At 47.6% G+C, this 16,162-nt stretch overlaps 1 protein-coding gene across 3 annotated transcripts in view; it reads right to left on the minus strand.

Annotated features, from left to right (window-relative positions):
• Positions 1 to 225: 225 nt before the first annotated feature.
• Positions 226 to 16,162, minus strand: part of CNKSR3 (CNKSR family member 3) — a 77,607-nt gene continuing 61,670 nt past the window's right edge. For all 3 annotated transcript variants that reach the window (XM_045842750.1, XM_045842751.1, XM_045842752.1), the window contains exons 7-13: positions 16,039 to 16,098; positions 12,048 to 12,116; positions 11,650 to 11,796; positions 7,168 to 7,292; positions 4,394 to 4,602; positions 3,801 to 3,890; positions 226 to 1,575 (exon numbers count right to left, since the gene is read on the minus strand). In XM_045842750.1, the coding sequence (XP_045698706.1) occupies positions 1,280 to 1,575; positions 3,801 to 3,890; positions 4,394 to 4,602; positions 7,168 to 7,292; positions 11,650 to 11,796; positions 12,048 to 12,116; positions 16,039 to 16,098 (996 nt within the window). In that variant the 3' untranslated portion in view covers positions 226 to 1,279. The remainder of the gene's footprint in view (positions 1,576 to 3,800; positions 3,891 to 4,393; positions 4,603 to 7,167; positions 7,293 to 11,649; positions 11,797 to 12,047; positions 12,117 to 16,038; positions 16,099 to 16,162) is intronic.

Consider the following 16,162-nt stretch of genomic DNA (forward strand, 5'->3'; position numbering starts at 1 on the left):
ATCCCCCAAGTGTAATGCTACTTCACACATGCTTCCTCAACGCTCCCATTTCTCATCGATCAAATCCCAGATTCTTGGGAGGGTTTATTTTGTTTTTCAACGGTAGTGCTCCTGGTGGCAACAGCCAGGGCGGTCAGTCACTTGCAAATCTGAAAACACCCCAAACACTCTTTTTCGTGAGCTTTGTGTACGGCGCAACACAGAAACAGCTCCGTGACATGTGACTCAGAGTAAGAAAAATATACAACTATATTTAAAACACTTAAATTAACAAGATAGTACTTTTCCATTCTAACAAAATATCATACATTCAGTTTAAACAGGAGTTAATATCCAGACACACTTTTCCAAAAATACCTGATGCTACTTGAAAATCTGCGACCGTGAGACTTTCCAAGATGTTTCTAATTAGCAAAATGTGTAATATTGAAGAACCGTCCGTTCTTTTCTGGAAGAGAGAGACACCGAACAGGTCCAAATGCAAACTGATGTGTCTTTCACAAACTTAAGTCCCGTGGCTTCATTTTCCTGGACGATGCTTTGGCTGTCAGCAAATCCCGTCGCTGCTTCTCCCTCAGAGACACAACGTGTGACACTGCCACCCCGCAGAACCCCACACGTCTGTGTGCGCGATCAGGCCTGTCTCAGTGCGTTTCTGCACCGATCGACCTGCACGGAGACTGTTACGGAAAGGGGTGAACCAAGCGTAACAGGTCTACGCTTACACCTCTGCTCTGAAAGAGCGGCAGGCGCTTCCGAAACGCGTTATTTCAAAGTCAAAGCCGCTGCTACGCTGACACATGTGGTGTGTGGCTTGAGGAATCACCAGGGAAATGTTTTCTCCACTGGCTTTTTCAGGTGGGCAAGCTGGGCCACACACCAACACATCCGTGCGACAACGGCCACCAATTTTCTCCCGCCCCCCCAACAGCGGACAGTGCCCCAGTTCTGCCTAGGGACCCTACCATTGCTGGCAGAGGCCTGGTTTGTAGAGAGAGCGTGTCTCCACGTTCTGATTCTGCGGAAGCAAGAAAAGCCCACCCTACCCACCTCTTCCTTCTGCCTCCACAGACCAGCACCTAAGACCCTCTGGATTTGTTCCCACCCACTTCCTTCAACATTCCCAAGAAGGGTGACGTACAATTTTCCAAATATGAAATAAAATGAATTTGCAAAAGGTGTCTACATAATACTGTGCATGAGCATCAGAACAGGTCGTCCACGGAGGGAGCAAGGCACTTGGGAGCAGGGGCGGTGGGGCGTCCGGGGAGGGCAGGGCTCAGTGAGTCAACAGTTTCAGGCGCGTAAACCAGCTGACCAGCAGGGACGGCTCCGTGGACGAGGACTTGGCCCCCGAGGAGCCGGATTTCTTTTTGGTCCCTTCCTCCTGGAATGGCATCGTGGCGCTGCTGTGGAGATCTGAGCTGAGGTAGCACCGGCTGCCTCGGATGTAGTCTGCTCGGACCAGCTGCCTCTCCATGGTGGGCCTGGAGAAGCGGTAGGCGGGCGAGGCACTCTCCTCGATGATCGGAGGGATCCGTTCATTACTGAAGTAGCGGCACAGGGCCTCCTCACCTGTTTCCAGACAAAGACCACAGGCCCATTGAAATCACCGTCCACCGCGTAACGCTGTTAAGGGGGCCTGAAGCCCGTGGTGGTCCCACACTGTGCCCTCCCCCCAGGGATGGGCGACACGGCCTCGTCCATCCCTCCTTCCCCATCTGTCCTTCCACAATGCCTGCAGCACACAGCATGTGCTTCTAGAACATGCTTCTTATCCCGGGGGATCCCTGAGGAGCATTCAGAAAGGTGGGGGTTCCTTTGGCTGTCACCCTGAGTGAGGGACAGGCACTAGTCACCCTTAATGGAAAAGGTCCAAACTTTTTAATGCTCTGTGATGCTCAGGACATTTCCAAACAAGACAGGCTGACCCCACCCAAGATGCCGGCAGACGCCCCTGGGGTTGGTGGGGGCCATTTATGAAACTGAACAGAAATCTACAATGCAGGGCACTTTGGCTTTCTTTCGACCAAAAAAATTCTACTTCTAAAAGCGTGCAAAGATCTATGTACAAGGGTGCTTATTGAAGCATTATTTATAATGGGGGTATAGAGATAAAAACAGGAATAACCTAAATGTCCAACAATGACTGAATAAATAGGTATTACAGCCACAAGATGGATTACTAATGCAGCTATTAAAAACATGTTCTAGATAATATCCAGCTTGCATAGTATTACTGAACATCTATTTCTTCCATTCTGCATATTTTTTCTAAATGTATAATTGTATTTATGAAAATAACTGGAAGATAAACAAAACATTCATAGTGATTATTTCTGGTTGGGGGAAGCAGATCACAGCTGGGTTTTATTTTCTTGTACCTTCTAGATGTTTTTCTGTGTACTTGTTTTGCTTTTGTCATCAAAGTGGGAAAGCTACTTTTAAAAAGTGCCCATTGTCAAAAAGCCCCATATTGTATGAGTTAATTGATAGGAAACGTCCAGAACGAGCAAATCCACAAAGACAGAAAGTAGGGTTGCAGGGGACAGAGGGAGGAACAAATGAGAAGTGACTGTTTATGGGCCCAGGGTTTCCTTTCAAGGTGACTAAATGTCCTGGAATCAGAGCATCGTGATGAACACACAGCTCTGTGGATATACTAAAAACCACTCAAGTACACACTTCAACAGAGTGGGCTTCACGGTATATGGGAGTTACATCTCGATAAAGCTGTGTTCCTCTTTTTAAGGTGAGCCCTGGGCAGACATTTTTCGTTCTAAAATGAGCATACAAGAAAAACATGTGGAAGGTGGGACAAGGGGTCGAGGATGTTTCCAGTTACTGATTTCACACTCCCCCCGCCCGGCCCCCAGCCCCATCTCTCAGTGTGTAAAGGAAATAAAAGGCTAAATCCAAACTTAAAAGGCTAAGAGAACAGCAACAAAGATGCTGGCATTTCTAAAACTAAACAAAGGACAGCCTGCCACCTGCTGACAGCTCCACAGAGGTGTTGGCTAGAGGTGTTCCGGGCTTTGCACGGGTGTCTTTTTCTTCTCCCATATTAGCATAATACAGGTGACTCAGGTACTTGGGTGACAAACTTGACCAAGACCCGAGGAGATGTCAGAGACTGATCACTTATGAAAGCTGGGCTTCCAGAACGTTTTCTTCTTCCTTTCACTATCTACAGCCTGCTGGGCTGTAACTCGTCACCTGCTTTGTTTCAGCACTGCAAAGGCAGTTATAATGTCCTGCCGATGTTGATACCATCAACATTGTAAACTGGCAAAAAACAGGGATATGTATGAACATTCCCCTCGAGACTGGTGTAATAGCTAGAGAGTGATTACAGGGTTAACGAAACACAGATTTCTTTCCCCACAGTAACCACTCTCTAACGCAAGGAGGATCTGGGAGGGGGAAACATCCATGCCTGTTCATGAAAAAATCAAACAGACTCCAATCATAACAGCCATAAAATTTAGGATGCGATTACATAATGAATAATTTATTTCTCCTTGCTTAGAATCTGGACCATTAATGCCTACGGCCTTTTCGAAGCACACACACTGCTAATCAGGAGATTTACCATCACTAACAGCATTGCGTAATTCTGCCGTTCTAGAAACAAGTCGGGTTTGAGAGATCTTCAGCCATCCTGAAGGTAGAGATGAGAAGAGGTGGCTCAGACAGGGCAAGCCCTCTCTCCAGTTAGAACAATACATTTAGAAATAGGGCTGAAACTAGAGGCTGGGTCTTTCCATTCCCTGTTGCATATGATTTGCTTAAACACTTGCCTTTCTTCCCATGGCCTCGAGGTCTGGCAAAAGGGTCCACGATCCCCATCCAGCTCCCGTCCGCAGGCATGGACAGAGGTCGGGGCTTGCCTTCGGGGGGAAAAGGAAGGAAAACGACAGTGGGTGACTTTCTGGCTCAGAGAATCTTTCCCTGAATTTGTAACGTAGACCGCCACCCCCCACCATGCCACACTCAACTTAAGCAGAAGCAATACCATATTTTAAAATGAGGAAAGCCTTTTAAAGCGCCGGGGTTCCGCAGCGCACCATCAGGACAGGGGCGTGCTGCACTGGAGTCTGTGGGTGCACGGAGCGCAGCAGCCCCAGAGTTAAATACAAGCCAGGCTCTGGAAGTTAAAACTGGAACATGATCTCACCCGCTGGGCTTTGATGCCAGGCAGAGCAATGACTCAACAAGGCTCCGCTTTGGAGAGATGAATAAAGGTCTCATACTTAGAATTTCATTGAGGTTTATGTTTTCCTCAGATTACCCTTAGGGTCTGCCAAATTCATCCAACAGTTCCAAATAAGGAAGGGGGTGGGGAAGACGAGAACGGCGAACGGCAGAGCAAAACAAATACTCAGACGCGTACCGTACGATGGCGTCTTCTGTCTCATTTTTGTGGGCAGAACGTTGGTTTCCACCGAATACCCAGGCAACTGGTCCGAGTCAGCTATGGTGAATCTCCGTCTCCTGCTCTCCTGGTCCAGGAAGGAGTTTGGGGACTCGGAACCCTTGGGAGCAGGCACCGCCTGTTTGCACTTGCTGACTCCTCCGAAAGCGAAGCTCCCATTCTCGTCCCTGGAAGACAGCGGGCGATGAGGAAGGTGCTGACCCAGTCCCTCCCGCACGGAAGAGTCACAGGAGACGTACATAGAATGGAAATCGCCTTTTCCACTGGAGGGAAAAGGGTTACTTTTTCAGGCTTAGTTGTTCCTCAAATACACAGAGATCCTATTAAGTACAGGTAAATGCCGTGACCCTACTAAACAACGGGAAATAGGTGTCTTTCAAGTGTGTTCGAATGATACAAATATGCCTTTCAGAAAGATGGCTCCGGTTTCCCACGTCTCTGCCCTGCCAGGGAACCGCCTCTGTCCTGCCAGAATCTCAAGGCAAGGTGTGACCCGCTGAACCCTTTTTCTCATGCCCAGAGTAGTGTCTTTGCCAAGATCCAGGGGGGGAAAAGACACTTGATGTGTAACGGAGCTGTCAGATTTGAACATTATGTCAAAAACCACAAAGGGCCTTTGTAGTCCTCAAAGGAGAGTGTGCCTATTTTCTGAACTAGGTGCAGAGACTGGCAGAACTTGGATCTTCGATTGCAACTTAACTCCTCCTAAATGTCAGCTGACGATAAAAGTTCAAATCAATGTTAGTTGTGTCCAAGGGACCAGCTGGTTATGTTTTCCGCATTTAGTAAATCCCACGAGACGCTTTACTGTAAAAACTACCGGACAGAATACAGTATCAACTGAGTCCCAACCAACCTGAAGACCGGCTTAGCCTGTGTGGTGGTGGTTCCCAGGAAGTGGCTGCCTACGCACCCCTTCCCCCACGAATCCATCTCTTTCCACATTTTTAAACCTGGCATAGAACTTCCCCATTCACCAAACTTTCATGACTCACCATTGGTTCTCCGTAACCATTTGCATTTTTCACTCCTCGGAAACTACCCTTCATGAATGGTGTGTGGGTCCACACATATGCATTTGTGCCCCACCCACGTAGATTCAAGGCCCCAGTTCCTCTTCTCGCTCACTACGTACATTTCTCTCTTTCTCACCACTGCCCTGAGACGCAGACGAGAACATTCAGGTTGTGGGGGGTGGGAGTCCTGGGCTGTCCTCCCTACAGTTTCTGATAGAACGACCCACACACTGACGATCAGTCACACTCTCGTGTTTTGTGCAAAGGCAACAGCCTGTTGCTTTAAACACACTTAAGACCCCATGGCCACATGACTCTCATCTGTGACTACAAGGAGGGGTCCTGTCTACCAACCAGAATGCCCCTGACCACCTAAAGTGACTGCTCTACATGCCGGAAGGAGTTCCAAGTGAACCAAGACTCAAAGAAGAGGAAAATGATGTTAATTCTTCTTTGTGCCAGGAATAAATCCAGTAGACGCAAGTAGTTCAGCTGACAACAAAACAAACAGATGGAAAACTCCAATATAAAGTAAAACACCACTGTAAGCTCAGCCTGAACTTTGTCTTAGGAAACATCACAGCATAATTACATATTTCTCAAGTTATTCTTGAACAGCTGACTAAGACATTGGCAGTTCTCTGGGGGCAAGAACTGTATCTGCTCCGTGTAGTATGGTAACCCCGGCCTAACACCAAGTCAATGCGTACCGAACGAATGAGCCAGATTCTCTGGTTTTACCAACATAGGTAAATATGTAAGTTAACATGAATGAGCCCGTATTTCACACCTAAATCATCTCCTATATAACATGTAGTGCGACCACCCTCATTACACCACGTAACATTAAAGAAAGCCACTATAAAGCAATGGCCTTTAAGAATTGATGATAGACACACACATAAACACACACGTGTGCAAATACAGCATTATCTACCCTAGTCACGTTTTTTTAAGTGCTACAAAGAACGTGTCTCTCTCAGCAAAATAAAGCTGTAACTTTAGTGCATGTCCCAGAAGTATTTATCATCTTCCTCCCCAGAGGTGAGTTTACCATGTGTGCATGAAGCTGAAGCTGCAGGGACCCCCAACAGCCCCTTCCCACGTCCAGGGAGGAGCCACAACAGCGCACTGCCAAGAGCACGTGCTTCTGTGAAGAGCCCCTCCCCCACCAAGCTATACAGCGACAAGGCCCATGAAACCCGGATCTGCCCCTGCACCTCCCCCTGAAGGGTCACAGATTCTTTTCCCCCAGTCTCACTGAGATGCAATTGTCACAACATTGTATTAGGTTAAGGTGTACAAATAATGATTTTAGATAGATAGATAGAGAAACAATCACCACAGTAAGTTTAAATAACATCCATCCTTCACACAGTCACAAAGTCTTGTTTTCTTATGATGAGGAATTTCAAGATCCACTCTCGCAGCAACTTGCACCAACTATAAACTGTAGGTACCATCCCACATTGCATTCCCCGGGACTGACTTATCTTACAACTGGAAGTCTGTGCCTTTGACCACCTTCATTATCTTCCCCCCCACACCCCCCACCCCCAGGATCCCACTCCTTAGCAACGATTTTAGGACTCGACCCCACCACACTGGGACTGAGCAACTTTTCCTCTCCAGAGCCCTGGGATCTTCACCCCACCGCTTCGAATCCCCGCGAACAGGAGACGTGCATGCCACAAAAACGGACGGGGACCTACATACCGGGGGGAGTAGGGCACGGCTGGCGGGGGAGGAATGTAAAGATCCAGGATGGCTGGCTTTTCCTTCTTCAGCGAGGTATCCATGGTGCTTTCGGGGGACTGGGTCGTGGTGGGTGGAGGCGAAGTCTGAAACAGGAGCAAGTGCACGAGGGCGGAGGTTAGCTCGGAGGTCATCCTCGGGGCACGTCCCCCCCTCCCCTAATCCATATCCTGTACTAAAAGTTCCGTGAATGGGGTGTGCCCCTCCCTCTCTCTCTCTCTCTCCTCTTCTCTCTCCCTCTCTCTGTCAAAATACCTGACAGTCGACCTTAAAACTGGGGTGGTTATGAAGTGTTAAAGGGCAGGTGGCACGTACAATGTGGGGACACTGGACGAATTCTCCAGTGGAGACACTGGATAATTCGTGTCCCAGGTGGGACAGAGCAGGGTCGTGAGAAATTTCATCACTCTACTCGGATGGGCAAGCAACTTAAAAGTGATAAATTGTTTATTTCTGGAGTTTTCCATTTAATGTTCTTGAATAATGGTTAACCACAGTTAACTGGAACCACAGGTAACTAAAGCCATGAAAAAGAAGCGGCGGGCAAGGGGGAACCGGCTGTGTAAATCACTGAACTTCTCTGTGTCTCCTCTACAGCATAGAGGCAAATGGGGATGAGAACAGGACCAGCCAGGGTGGCAATGAGAATTAAGTGAGATAATATATGTAAGGCTCTTAGCACTCTGCTTGTCACATAGGACGTGTACAACCTCGCATTGTTTGATTTAGTATTACACATATATACACATGCCTATAAGTTAATTTTAAAACTACAAAATCCACACAGCTTAATTTTAATCATGCTACTGATGTCAAAAGACCTATTTTTGAAGATCTCGTGTGAGGCCTTCAATCTTGTCTCTTCTATAGACTAACAACAACAGCAGTCGCTTTCTGGTCGGTAAAGGAACAAGAGCAAGGAACAGCCTCAGAGTCAGGGCGCGAAGACGTCCGTGGAAGCCCGTGGAGGGGCCACTCGAGAACCGCGCTGGGCCCTGGACACACAGCAGAAGGCACCCCAAACCCTGCCTAGCCGGGATGGTGATGGAAGATCCCCAAGTGCCCCCATAATGAGATGGTGAGCTAGGTCCAAAGGCTGGAAAGGCCTGGAACAGCCAGTGCTCACAGAGTGACGGCCCATTCTCAGGGGAGGTTCTGAAAGACAGGGGCTCGGTCTCTTGTCTCCCGTAGCGTAAGCACCGCCTCCTGGATGCCGGCCACGAACAGGTCAACAGTCCACTCTACTCAATGTGTGATGGATTAACATCTCAGCCTGTGCATCTTGGACGAAGTCTGAACACACGGGGCCAGGACCCAGGTCCCCCACAAGTAAAAGAAAAGCACACCGGAGCATTTCCGCCGACCAAGCACTCTGAAAATGCCAACGCTGACGATGCCTTCCAAATCAGCACCCCTCACCAACTGGGACTGTGACCCGAAACACAATGATGACGGTGACAGGAATTACAGAAACCCCCTCCCAGGAGAGGTGGGCACCCCGGCACAGAGGCCCCTGAAGGAAGACACTCACACGGTGACTCAGGGGAGGGGCTGGGAGCGAGGTGCAGGTTCTGCAGATGTCCTGCCGTATTGAGAGCACGCACAGCGCCTAAGCTATACAAAGGCCTCTGCATATGAGGGCAGCTCTCTCCCTGGGTCAAAAACAAAATTGAATGTCTCATCCCCCTCACCATCACCTCTCCGCCCGAACTCCACCCTCAGCAGAACTTGGCACGAAGGTAGACAAAGTCAGAGAAAACGGAAGTGCGCCCTTCCTATGCGAATGTCCAGAGGTTAAGGGTCTAACTCTAGACCTACACTTAGAAATGATTTTCGCTTGGCTTCTGGACACATCCGCCTGAATGTTCCCCTCGTACTTCAAACTCTGTGATGCCTGAATGAGCTATCATCTCTGCTTCCCAGATGGCTCTTTGCTCACGTGCTAATTTCTGTCACTGATACCGCCACCCAGGGTCACTGTCACTGTCACATTTCACACCTGCCATGCTGGCTTTCCTCACCGCTCAGCCCAAAGTGGAAAGTCCGCGTTATTAGTGAGGACTTTTCTAACAGTCCACACTAATAATGAGTGAGGAGGGAGGTTTAGAAAGGTAAGTACTTTGTCTTAAGTTCCCATAGCTAGTAAGTGGCAGAGCTGGGATTTGAACTCGAGGGGTTGAACTGCACGCGTAGCCCCTCTCCTAACCACTATGCCGTGCTGCTTTCTGAGTCTGTTTCCGAAGAGGCTTGCACATGAGTCTTTCCCTGGAATCACCAGCCATTCCCAGAACCACAGCACCGACCACCTGGTGCTTCCTGTTAGAGTATGTCCCGGGCTGAACTATGTCCCCCTCAAAATCCCTGCGTTGAAGGCCTAACCCCCAGGACCGCAGAATGGACCTGTATTTGCAGACGGGGCCTTAGAGACATAATGAAGTTAAATGAGCTCATGAGCTTAGGGCCTAATCCAGTATGACTGGTGTCCCCATAAGGAGAGATGCCGACACAGACTCGTGGCAGAAAGACTGTGTGAGGACACAGGGAGAAGGCGGCCCGTCGACATGCCAAGGAAAGAGGCCTCCGAAGAAACCGACCCTGACAACACCTTGAGCTCAGACTTCTAGTCCTCTGAGTTATGAGAGGAGGAACTCTGTTTCAGCCACGCACTCTGGGGTGCTCTGTTAGGGCACCCCTAGAAGCCTAATGTACACATTCATGTAAAGAACAACTGTCGACCTTGGGGATGAAGTCCATGCTCCGAACCCTGGCAGTCTGTACCGCCTCGGCTCACCAGCCCAGCTGCCTCTCCTGCCCTCTGCTGGGTGGGGTGACGGGGGTGGGAAACGGAGGGAATATCCCATGTACTCACTCCTGCAGCGGGGCCATGGTGCCTGAATACCCACGGCCCCTCTGCCAGCCAGCGAACCCAGCACATGAGTTGATTGCTAAAAGCTCACAGCTCTCCCCTTCTCTGGAGAAGGACTCCCAGCCGACAGCCCCTCCCCTTGAGCACAGCTACGGAAGCCTGTCGTTCCGTGGTTACACCTGTACAACAGGCCACTGTATACCTGACACACCACCTTGCTGGCTTCCTGCTCCTTACTGTCTCCCTTCCTCTCTTACCAGTTTTACCTGAAGCCACGTCCTCAAAAACCAGTATTGCAAGAATCTCTGTCACAGGTTCTGCTTCTAGGAAACCTTGCCTAGGACACCACCCTTCCCAGCTGGCGTTTGTAGGTGTGTGTCTACAGAACAGCGTTCATCTCCTCTGTGACAGGGCGTCTCACCTACCGAATCCCACCTGGCACTCCAGGCTCCAAAGGGCTCCCACCTCCAAGGGCACGGTGCCTTCACCTACCCAGCCCACCCCCGCCTCCCCTTCTTCGGTGCCTAACGTTTGTTCTGTGCACCAAGGAGCTGGCAGGCACTCGATCAACTACTAATGATCAAGTAAGACTTCTGCGATATTAAGTAATACATTCTGAGAATCCCCCCGCCACCCAAATTTAAAGATGTTACCCCTTGCACGGAGCAACGCACACAGAACCAGCTGGGGTGTGATTAATACGAACAGCTACTATTTAAGAAGGGATTTTAATTCCGAGCCCCACCTTGCTCCACCCTCCACGCCCTATTATTTAATCCCACCTCCCAGTGTTCGGTGCCTCCTAAAGCATCCAAATGGATGGCTGGAGATCACAACTGTTCCTTCCATTTGAAGATGTGTAAAAAAACCACAGTTACATATAAATTGCAATCCCAGCCTTATAAAAGGACATTCAAATGTTGTTACTTTTCATGCATGGTTTAGGAAATGAATGCTGAGGACCGATGGTGTAACGAAGGGGCTGGTCCGGCGGGCACAGTCCACCAAGGTGTAGGCGACAAAGGAGTGTACTATTTGTAGAGCATTTAAATAACAAAACTCGCTAAACATCCGTCTGTTTTTGATGATCGGCCAAGACAGGCGATTCTAAACAATGTCTGAACAATGGAGTGATACTTCTCGCCACCACACGGATTATTCCCATGGTCCCTACCCCTGACTCAACCCCACAGGGTCTCTCCCAGGTCAGGGTTCAAACTGGATACACATCATCGCCCATTTGAAATGAGAGAGGAGCACTGAGAGTGAACTTCCTGCAGCCATGGCAGCCACGAGGAGCCCCAGGTGGCTACTAACCTTCTGAAATGTGGCTGGTGAGACTGAGGAACTGAACTTGTGATCTTATTTCAATAGACCATGTGGCTAGTGGTCACCACCCTGTTCAGTGCAGCATCTATGTTCGTGTAAGTGGGATTATAGGAGAATTCTGCATATACAGACTCCTGAAACCGGTCTCCTTCCGATTTTAACCTTGCTTTTTTTTTTTTTTTTGAGCGCCCGTCCTGCCCTGCTACCAGACGGAGGTTCCAACAGGCCATGGAGACAGAGCCGGGTACCTGCACGAGAGGCGGCTTCCACCGCAGGTTCTTCAGAGGCGCGGGGGTGAAGTTGAACGACCCCGTGGGGCGCTTCTTCAGCAGGAGCACGACTCCCGTGGGGTTCTCCCTCAGTTTTCTCACCAGATTTTTCAGCTGCCATCCCACCTTCAAAGAGAGGAAGTGGAGGGAGGGGACCCGCTCATGAATAAGGGAAGAAATCAAACCTAGGAACGGATCTCAAGGGGTTCAGCGGTGAGCCGAGAGATAGATACGAGTATGTTCATCTTAGGACCACTTAAAATTAGGGAAAATCGGACGTAAACTTCCGACTTTAAAAATTCTAGCAAAGTGGCTTTTGGATTGAGGGGCAAGTCCTAGAGGGGAAACTGAGGCTTAAGTGTCAATGAGAAACTCACCACGGTTTGCCGGTTGACCTGGATGACCTCATCGCCAGCGTGGATCTTCTGGGACCTGTCTGCAGGAGACTGTGAGAAACGAACAGAGAGACCGGTCTCATTTTTTAAGCTTTGCATTTCTTTCTGCTTGTGTTTCTTCGTCCCTCTTTCTTCTACAGACAACGAGCAATGGAAATGCAGTTTTCTCGAGAAAGATTACAAAGTGTGTGTGAGCTCCCTGAGACAGCACTGTCTGCAGAACCTGGCACACCAAAACCTGTGGTATCTGTTTTATCAGCGGCCCGTCACAACAGATAATCTGTCAGTCACAACAGCTGGCTTTGCGTCACCTGTCGGGGAGAGTGGGACACACTGTGGACATGAGGAGCTGGTAAAAACCATTGGCTCCCCTAAAAAGTACCTACTCTTACCCTCATCAAAACGAATCCTGTAAAAGCTGACCCGCTGTTTAACTGCAACTCTGTCATCCCACTTCCCTTTAAGTAGTTATTAAAGCTGAATCTTATTTTCACTCCGACTTGTTTTACAGGTTATCACAGTGGTATTAAAGTAGAAAGATGGTGAAAACAGAAATTTTTTTTAAAGATTTAAATTTTTTAATTTAAATTTAAATTTTTCTCATTTGCAGATTTAATTCAAAATAAACATGTTTCCAGCATCAAAACAAACTTCCAGACTTTGCGTTCCAAAAGAATACTTTACTACAAATTTGCAAATATATACTCACATGTGTGTATATATAGACATTCTGATGTAGTCTACTCATCAAATATTTTGGCCGTAGTATTCTTATCCCTTTAATCAAACTAGAACTGTTTATGATTAAGATATCTTATATGAACACAAGAGAAGGAAAAGATAAACCTTTGCTTTCAAATGATAATCAAATGTTGTCTAGGCCAGAACGTTTTATTTGGTAACTGATGTAACTGCCTGAATCTTAAACAATTTACAACTATCCTTAAAAAAAAAAAATAGCACCTTTGAGCAGGGTTCGGGGGGTAGCAACTAAACTGAAGACACACTTGCTGACTTTTCTCACTCAGCTGTTGTGCCAGACTCAACAGGGCACGAGCAAAAGCAGCATCACACTGTGGAAACACTCCCTTTCGTTTATCTCGGTCCGACACGAAGCACAGGTGTGGCTGTTATTTTTTCAGAATAACCCGCTGCCATAACAACCAGCAGTGCCTCCCCTGAGACACCAGCGTCGTGGGCCACCAGGGGCAAACGGCCTAACTGGAATCTCTCTCGAGGCACATAAAAATAAATGAATGCATCAAAGCTCTTTGTTTGTCCCTGTGTGTCAGATGCTTAACCCAGAGTAAGAGACCAACCTTCCCAGCTCATCTTCCTGGGCTGAGGACTCTTTTAAGGTAAGCTTTGCCTTATTAAAGATGGCCCCGAGGCCAGGAAGCCCCTGCTTACAGATGTGCAACCTTAAAATACAAGCCCCGGTGTCCTCGATTGACTTCCCTTCCTGAGCATCCTCACGCATTCATTTCTCAAATGTCCTACCGAGTGATTAAGAGTCGTGCTTGGCAGAACACCAGTAAAGAGAGAGCCTGATACCGCAGTTCTCCCTAGGCCAACAGCCCTTGCCTATCTTCACCATGAGCGGGGCTGCTGAAAAACGATGCTCGCTCTGGTTTGCAGCAGAAGGGTGCTGACCTGAAGAAGAATGTATCCATTCTTCAGAAGCTAATCTAATTCCAGCTTCAGCTCGTGGGGTCGGGGGAGGTGGAACAGGAGCATGGAGGGGATCCTGTCAAGACTCCTGTCAAGATGTTGAACATCAAACAAACAAACAAAAAAGCTAGATAAAGAATCACTAGATACCGTTCGGCCTGACCTTGGAATGATCATGGCTGCCCAGATAAACTCAAAAACTGAACAAAAAAAAAGTCCTAGAGGACTGAGATGGCCCCTGGCATTGCTTCAGCTTGGAGTCCAAGAGAGAGGAACACGGAGACCATTGGCGTGGCAATGCAATGGGTAATTTCCATCCACTACCACCCACCCCACTGGGTTTCCATTCAGACGCTCTGACTCTGAAGTCACAGCAACGTTACGCTGGAAAGCTGTCCTGGAGCTGGCGTTTCCAACCAGCATGAAGTAGAAGATATCCAAATTAAGCCCATGAAACGTGGATTCTGACCTGACTCCCCACCCTCATCACAGGACTTAGCAAGTGCTCAGCACATTCCGGGTGCTCAGTGAACACAGCCGAATGTCTGAAAGAGCGGGTGGCATTCTCAAATGGATTCCCAGAGGGAGACAAGAGTTCATTTCTTAATCTTTAACCAGATGGAAACCACCTCTCTTTGGGATGACTTACGTACAGTCCTTCGCTAGGGTCAACTACATCCAGGCGAACCCTGAATCACTTGCCTACTCTTACGACTAGGTAGGAATTTTAGGAAAACATATCATTATATTTGATATGTCATTTGACTGAAAAGCAGCTCATTTAGTCTCTCACTCAACTCTCACCCTTAAAACAAAAGGAAGGGGCTCCCTTTGAAGATGAACAACCTGTGTGCCTTCCGGTAGCCACATTACAGCGTTCTACACATTTCTCCATTTATCCAAGACTGAAATTGCTTCAAGAAGACCAGAGAGAATTTGGAGCCACACAGGTCTGGTTGTTAATGAGGTCAACCTAATTGCTAGGTGCAAAACCAACTCTAAAAGCTTAACTAACAGTCACCACCCTTCTGAATTCATCCAACTCTAAAACAATGGCCTGAATGGTCCACGAGTGTATTCTTGTCATGGTTCGGCTAAAATACATGAAGTCTCAGATAAGGATAAAGGGCGAACTGTGTGATACATTATTCACTGTTTTCTTTTTCACCATCCTCAGTCTAAAAGAACTTCCTGTGCTGTCATTGCCTATGAGGTGAGGTGGTATAAAAACTCCTCGTGGTTCCCTGTGTCTTCTCCATGTAGCTCAACAAAGAATGCTTCGAGACCTTTACTCATTCACCTGCCAGAACCACACAATGTATTTATAATTCATTGACTGCCTTAAGCAATTGCCATTATTTTCTCACTACAAAACCCAAGTCTGTGTCACAAACCCTCATCAGAGGTCATGCCATTTTATCAGAAGACCTTAATTCAACACACATTTCTGCCACACAGATTAGAAAAGTAGGTGCCTGATTTCTTCTATTTTAAGAAATCATTTCCTCTTGTCTTAGTTGATTAAACAGTAAATTAATTCCACAGACACATGCTTTTTTTTACACAGACGCTGGAAGCTAGTCAAACACTTTAAGCTTCCTATCAATGTCATTTAAAAGCTTGCCATATTGTAGGCTGCAAAAAGAAAGCCTTCACTGAGCTCTGCTTTTCACAAGTTCAAAATGTTTCGGGGCCTAAAGAAATGCCAATTGTGTAGTAGAATTTCCAAACGAAGGATAATAGTGCACAAAGTCTCTCACAGGAGAAACAGTCTTGCTATTTCTCTTCAAAAGCTTAGGGGACAAAAACCCGAAATTTCAACATCATGCCAAATGTTATGAAATACAACTCTATAAAAAGAGTCATACAGAAATCCCAAAATAGTTGCTTTGGTGACACATAAATTCCATCGAACAAAAAAAAAAAAACAACAACACCGTATTTTACACATGTGCTTACCAATTCCAGTTCTTACAAGAGTGGCTCTCAATAGCAAACAGATCCTTGTTTTTGTATTTATGCATTGATTCTTCCAGGGTACAAAAGGAATAATTAACGCAAGGGTGGGGGGTAAAAACTGAGCAAGGTGCACGAACAAGAGCAATAAAGGGCGATTTAAATAATAAATTGACAACAGCTGGTGACAAGCAGCGCGACAGCAACAGGATAAACAAAACGAGCGCCCGTGCTCTCCCTACAGACAATAAAACAGCATGCACACGTTTAAAGGAAAGGTATGGGGACCCCGTGTCCAATTTGTTTAAACATCGACCGCTTTTACATTTCACGGACAGGCACTTACGTTCTCTGTGGTCCCAGTGATCACGTGCAACCCGTCATACGTTGATTTGATGTACATGCCCTAGAGGGAGTCACAGAGGATATTAACTCATTACGCCAGTGTTTACCACTACAGCCACAAGTGT

This window comes from Phyllostomus hastatus, unplaced genomic scaffold (assembly GCF_019186645.2).
Source record: "Phyllostomus hastatus isolate PE091 unplaced genomic scaffold, TTU_PhHast_1.1 phas_contig_40, whole genome shotgun sequence".
Lineage (NCBI taxonomy): Eukaryota > Metazoa > Chordata > Mammalia > Chiroptera > Phyllostomidae > Phyllostomus > Phyllostomus hastatus.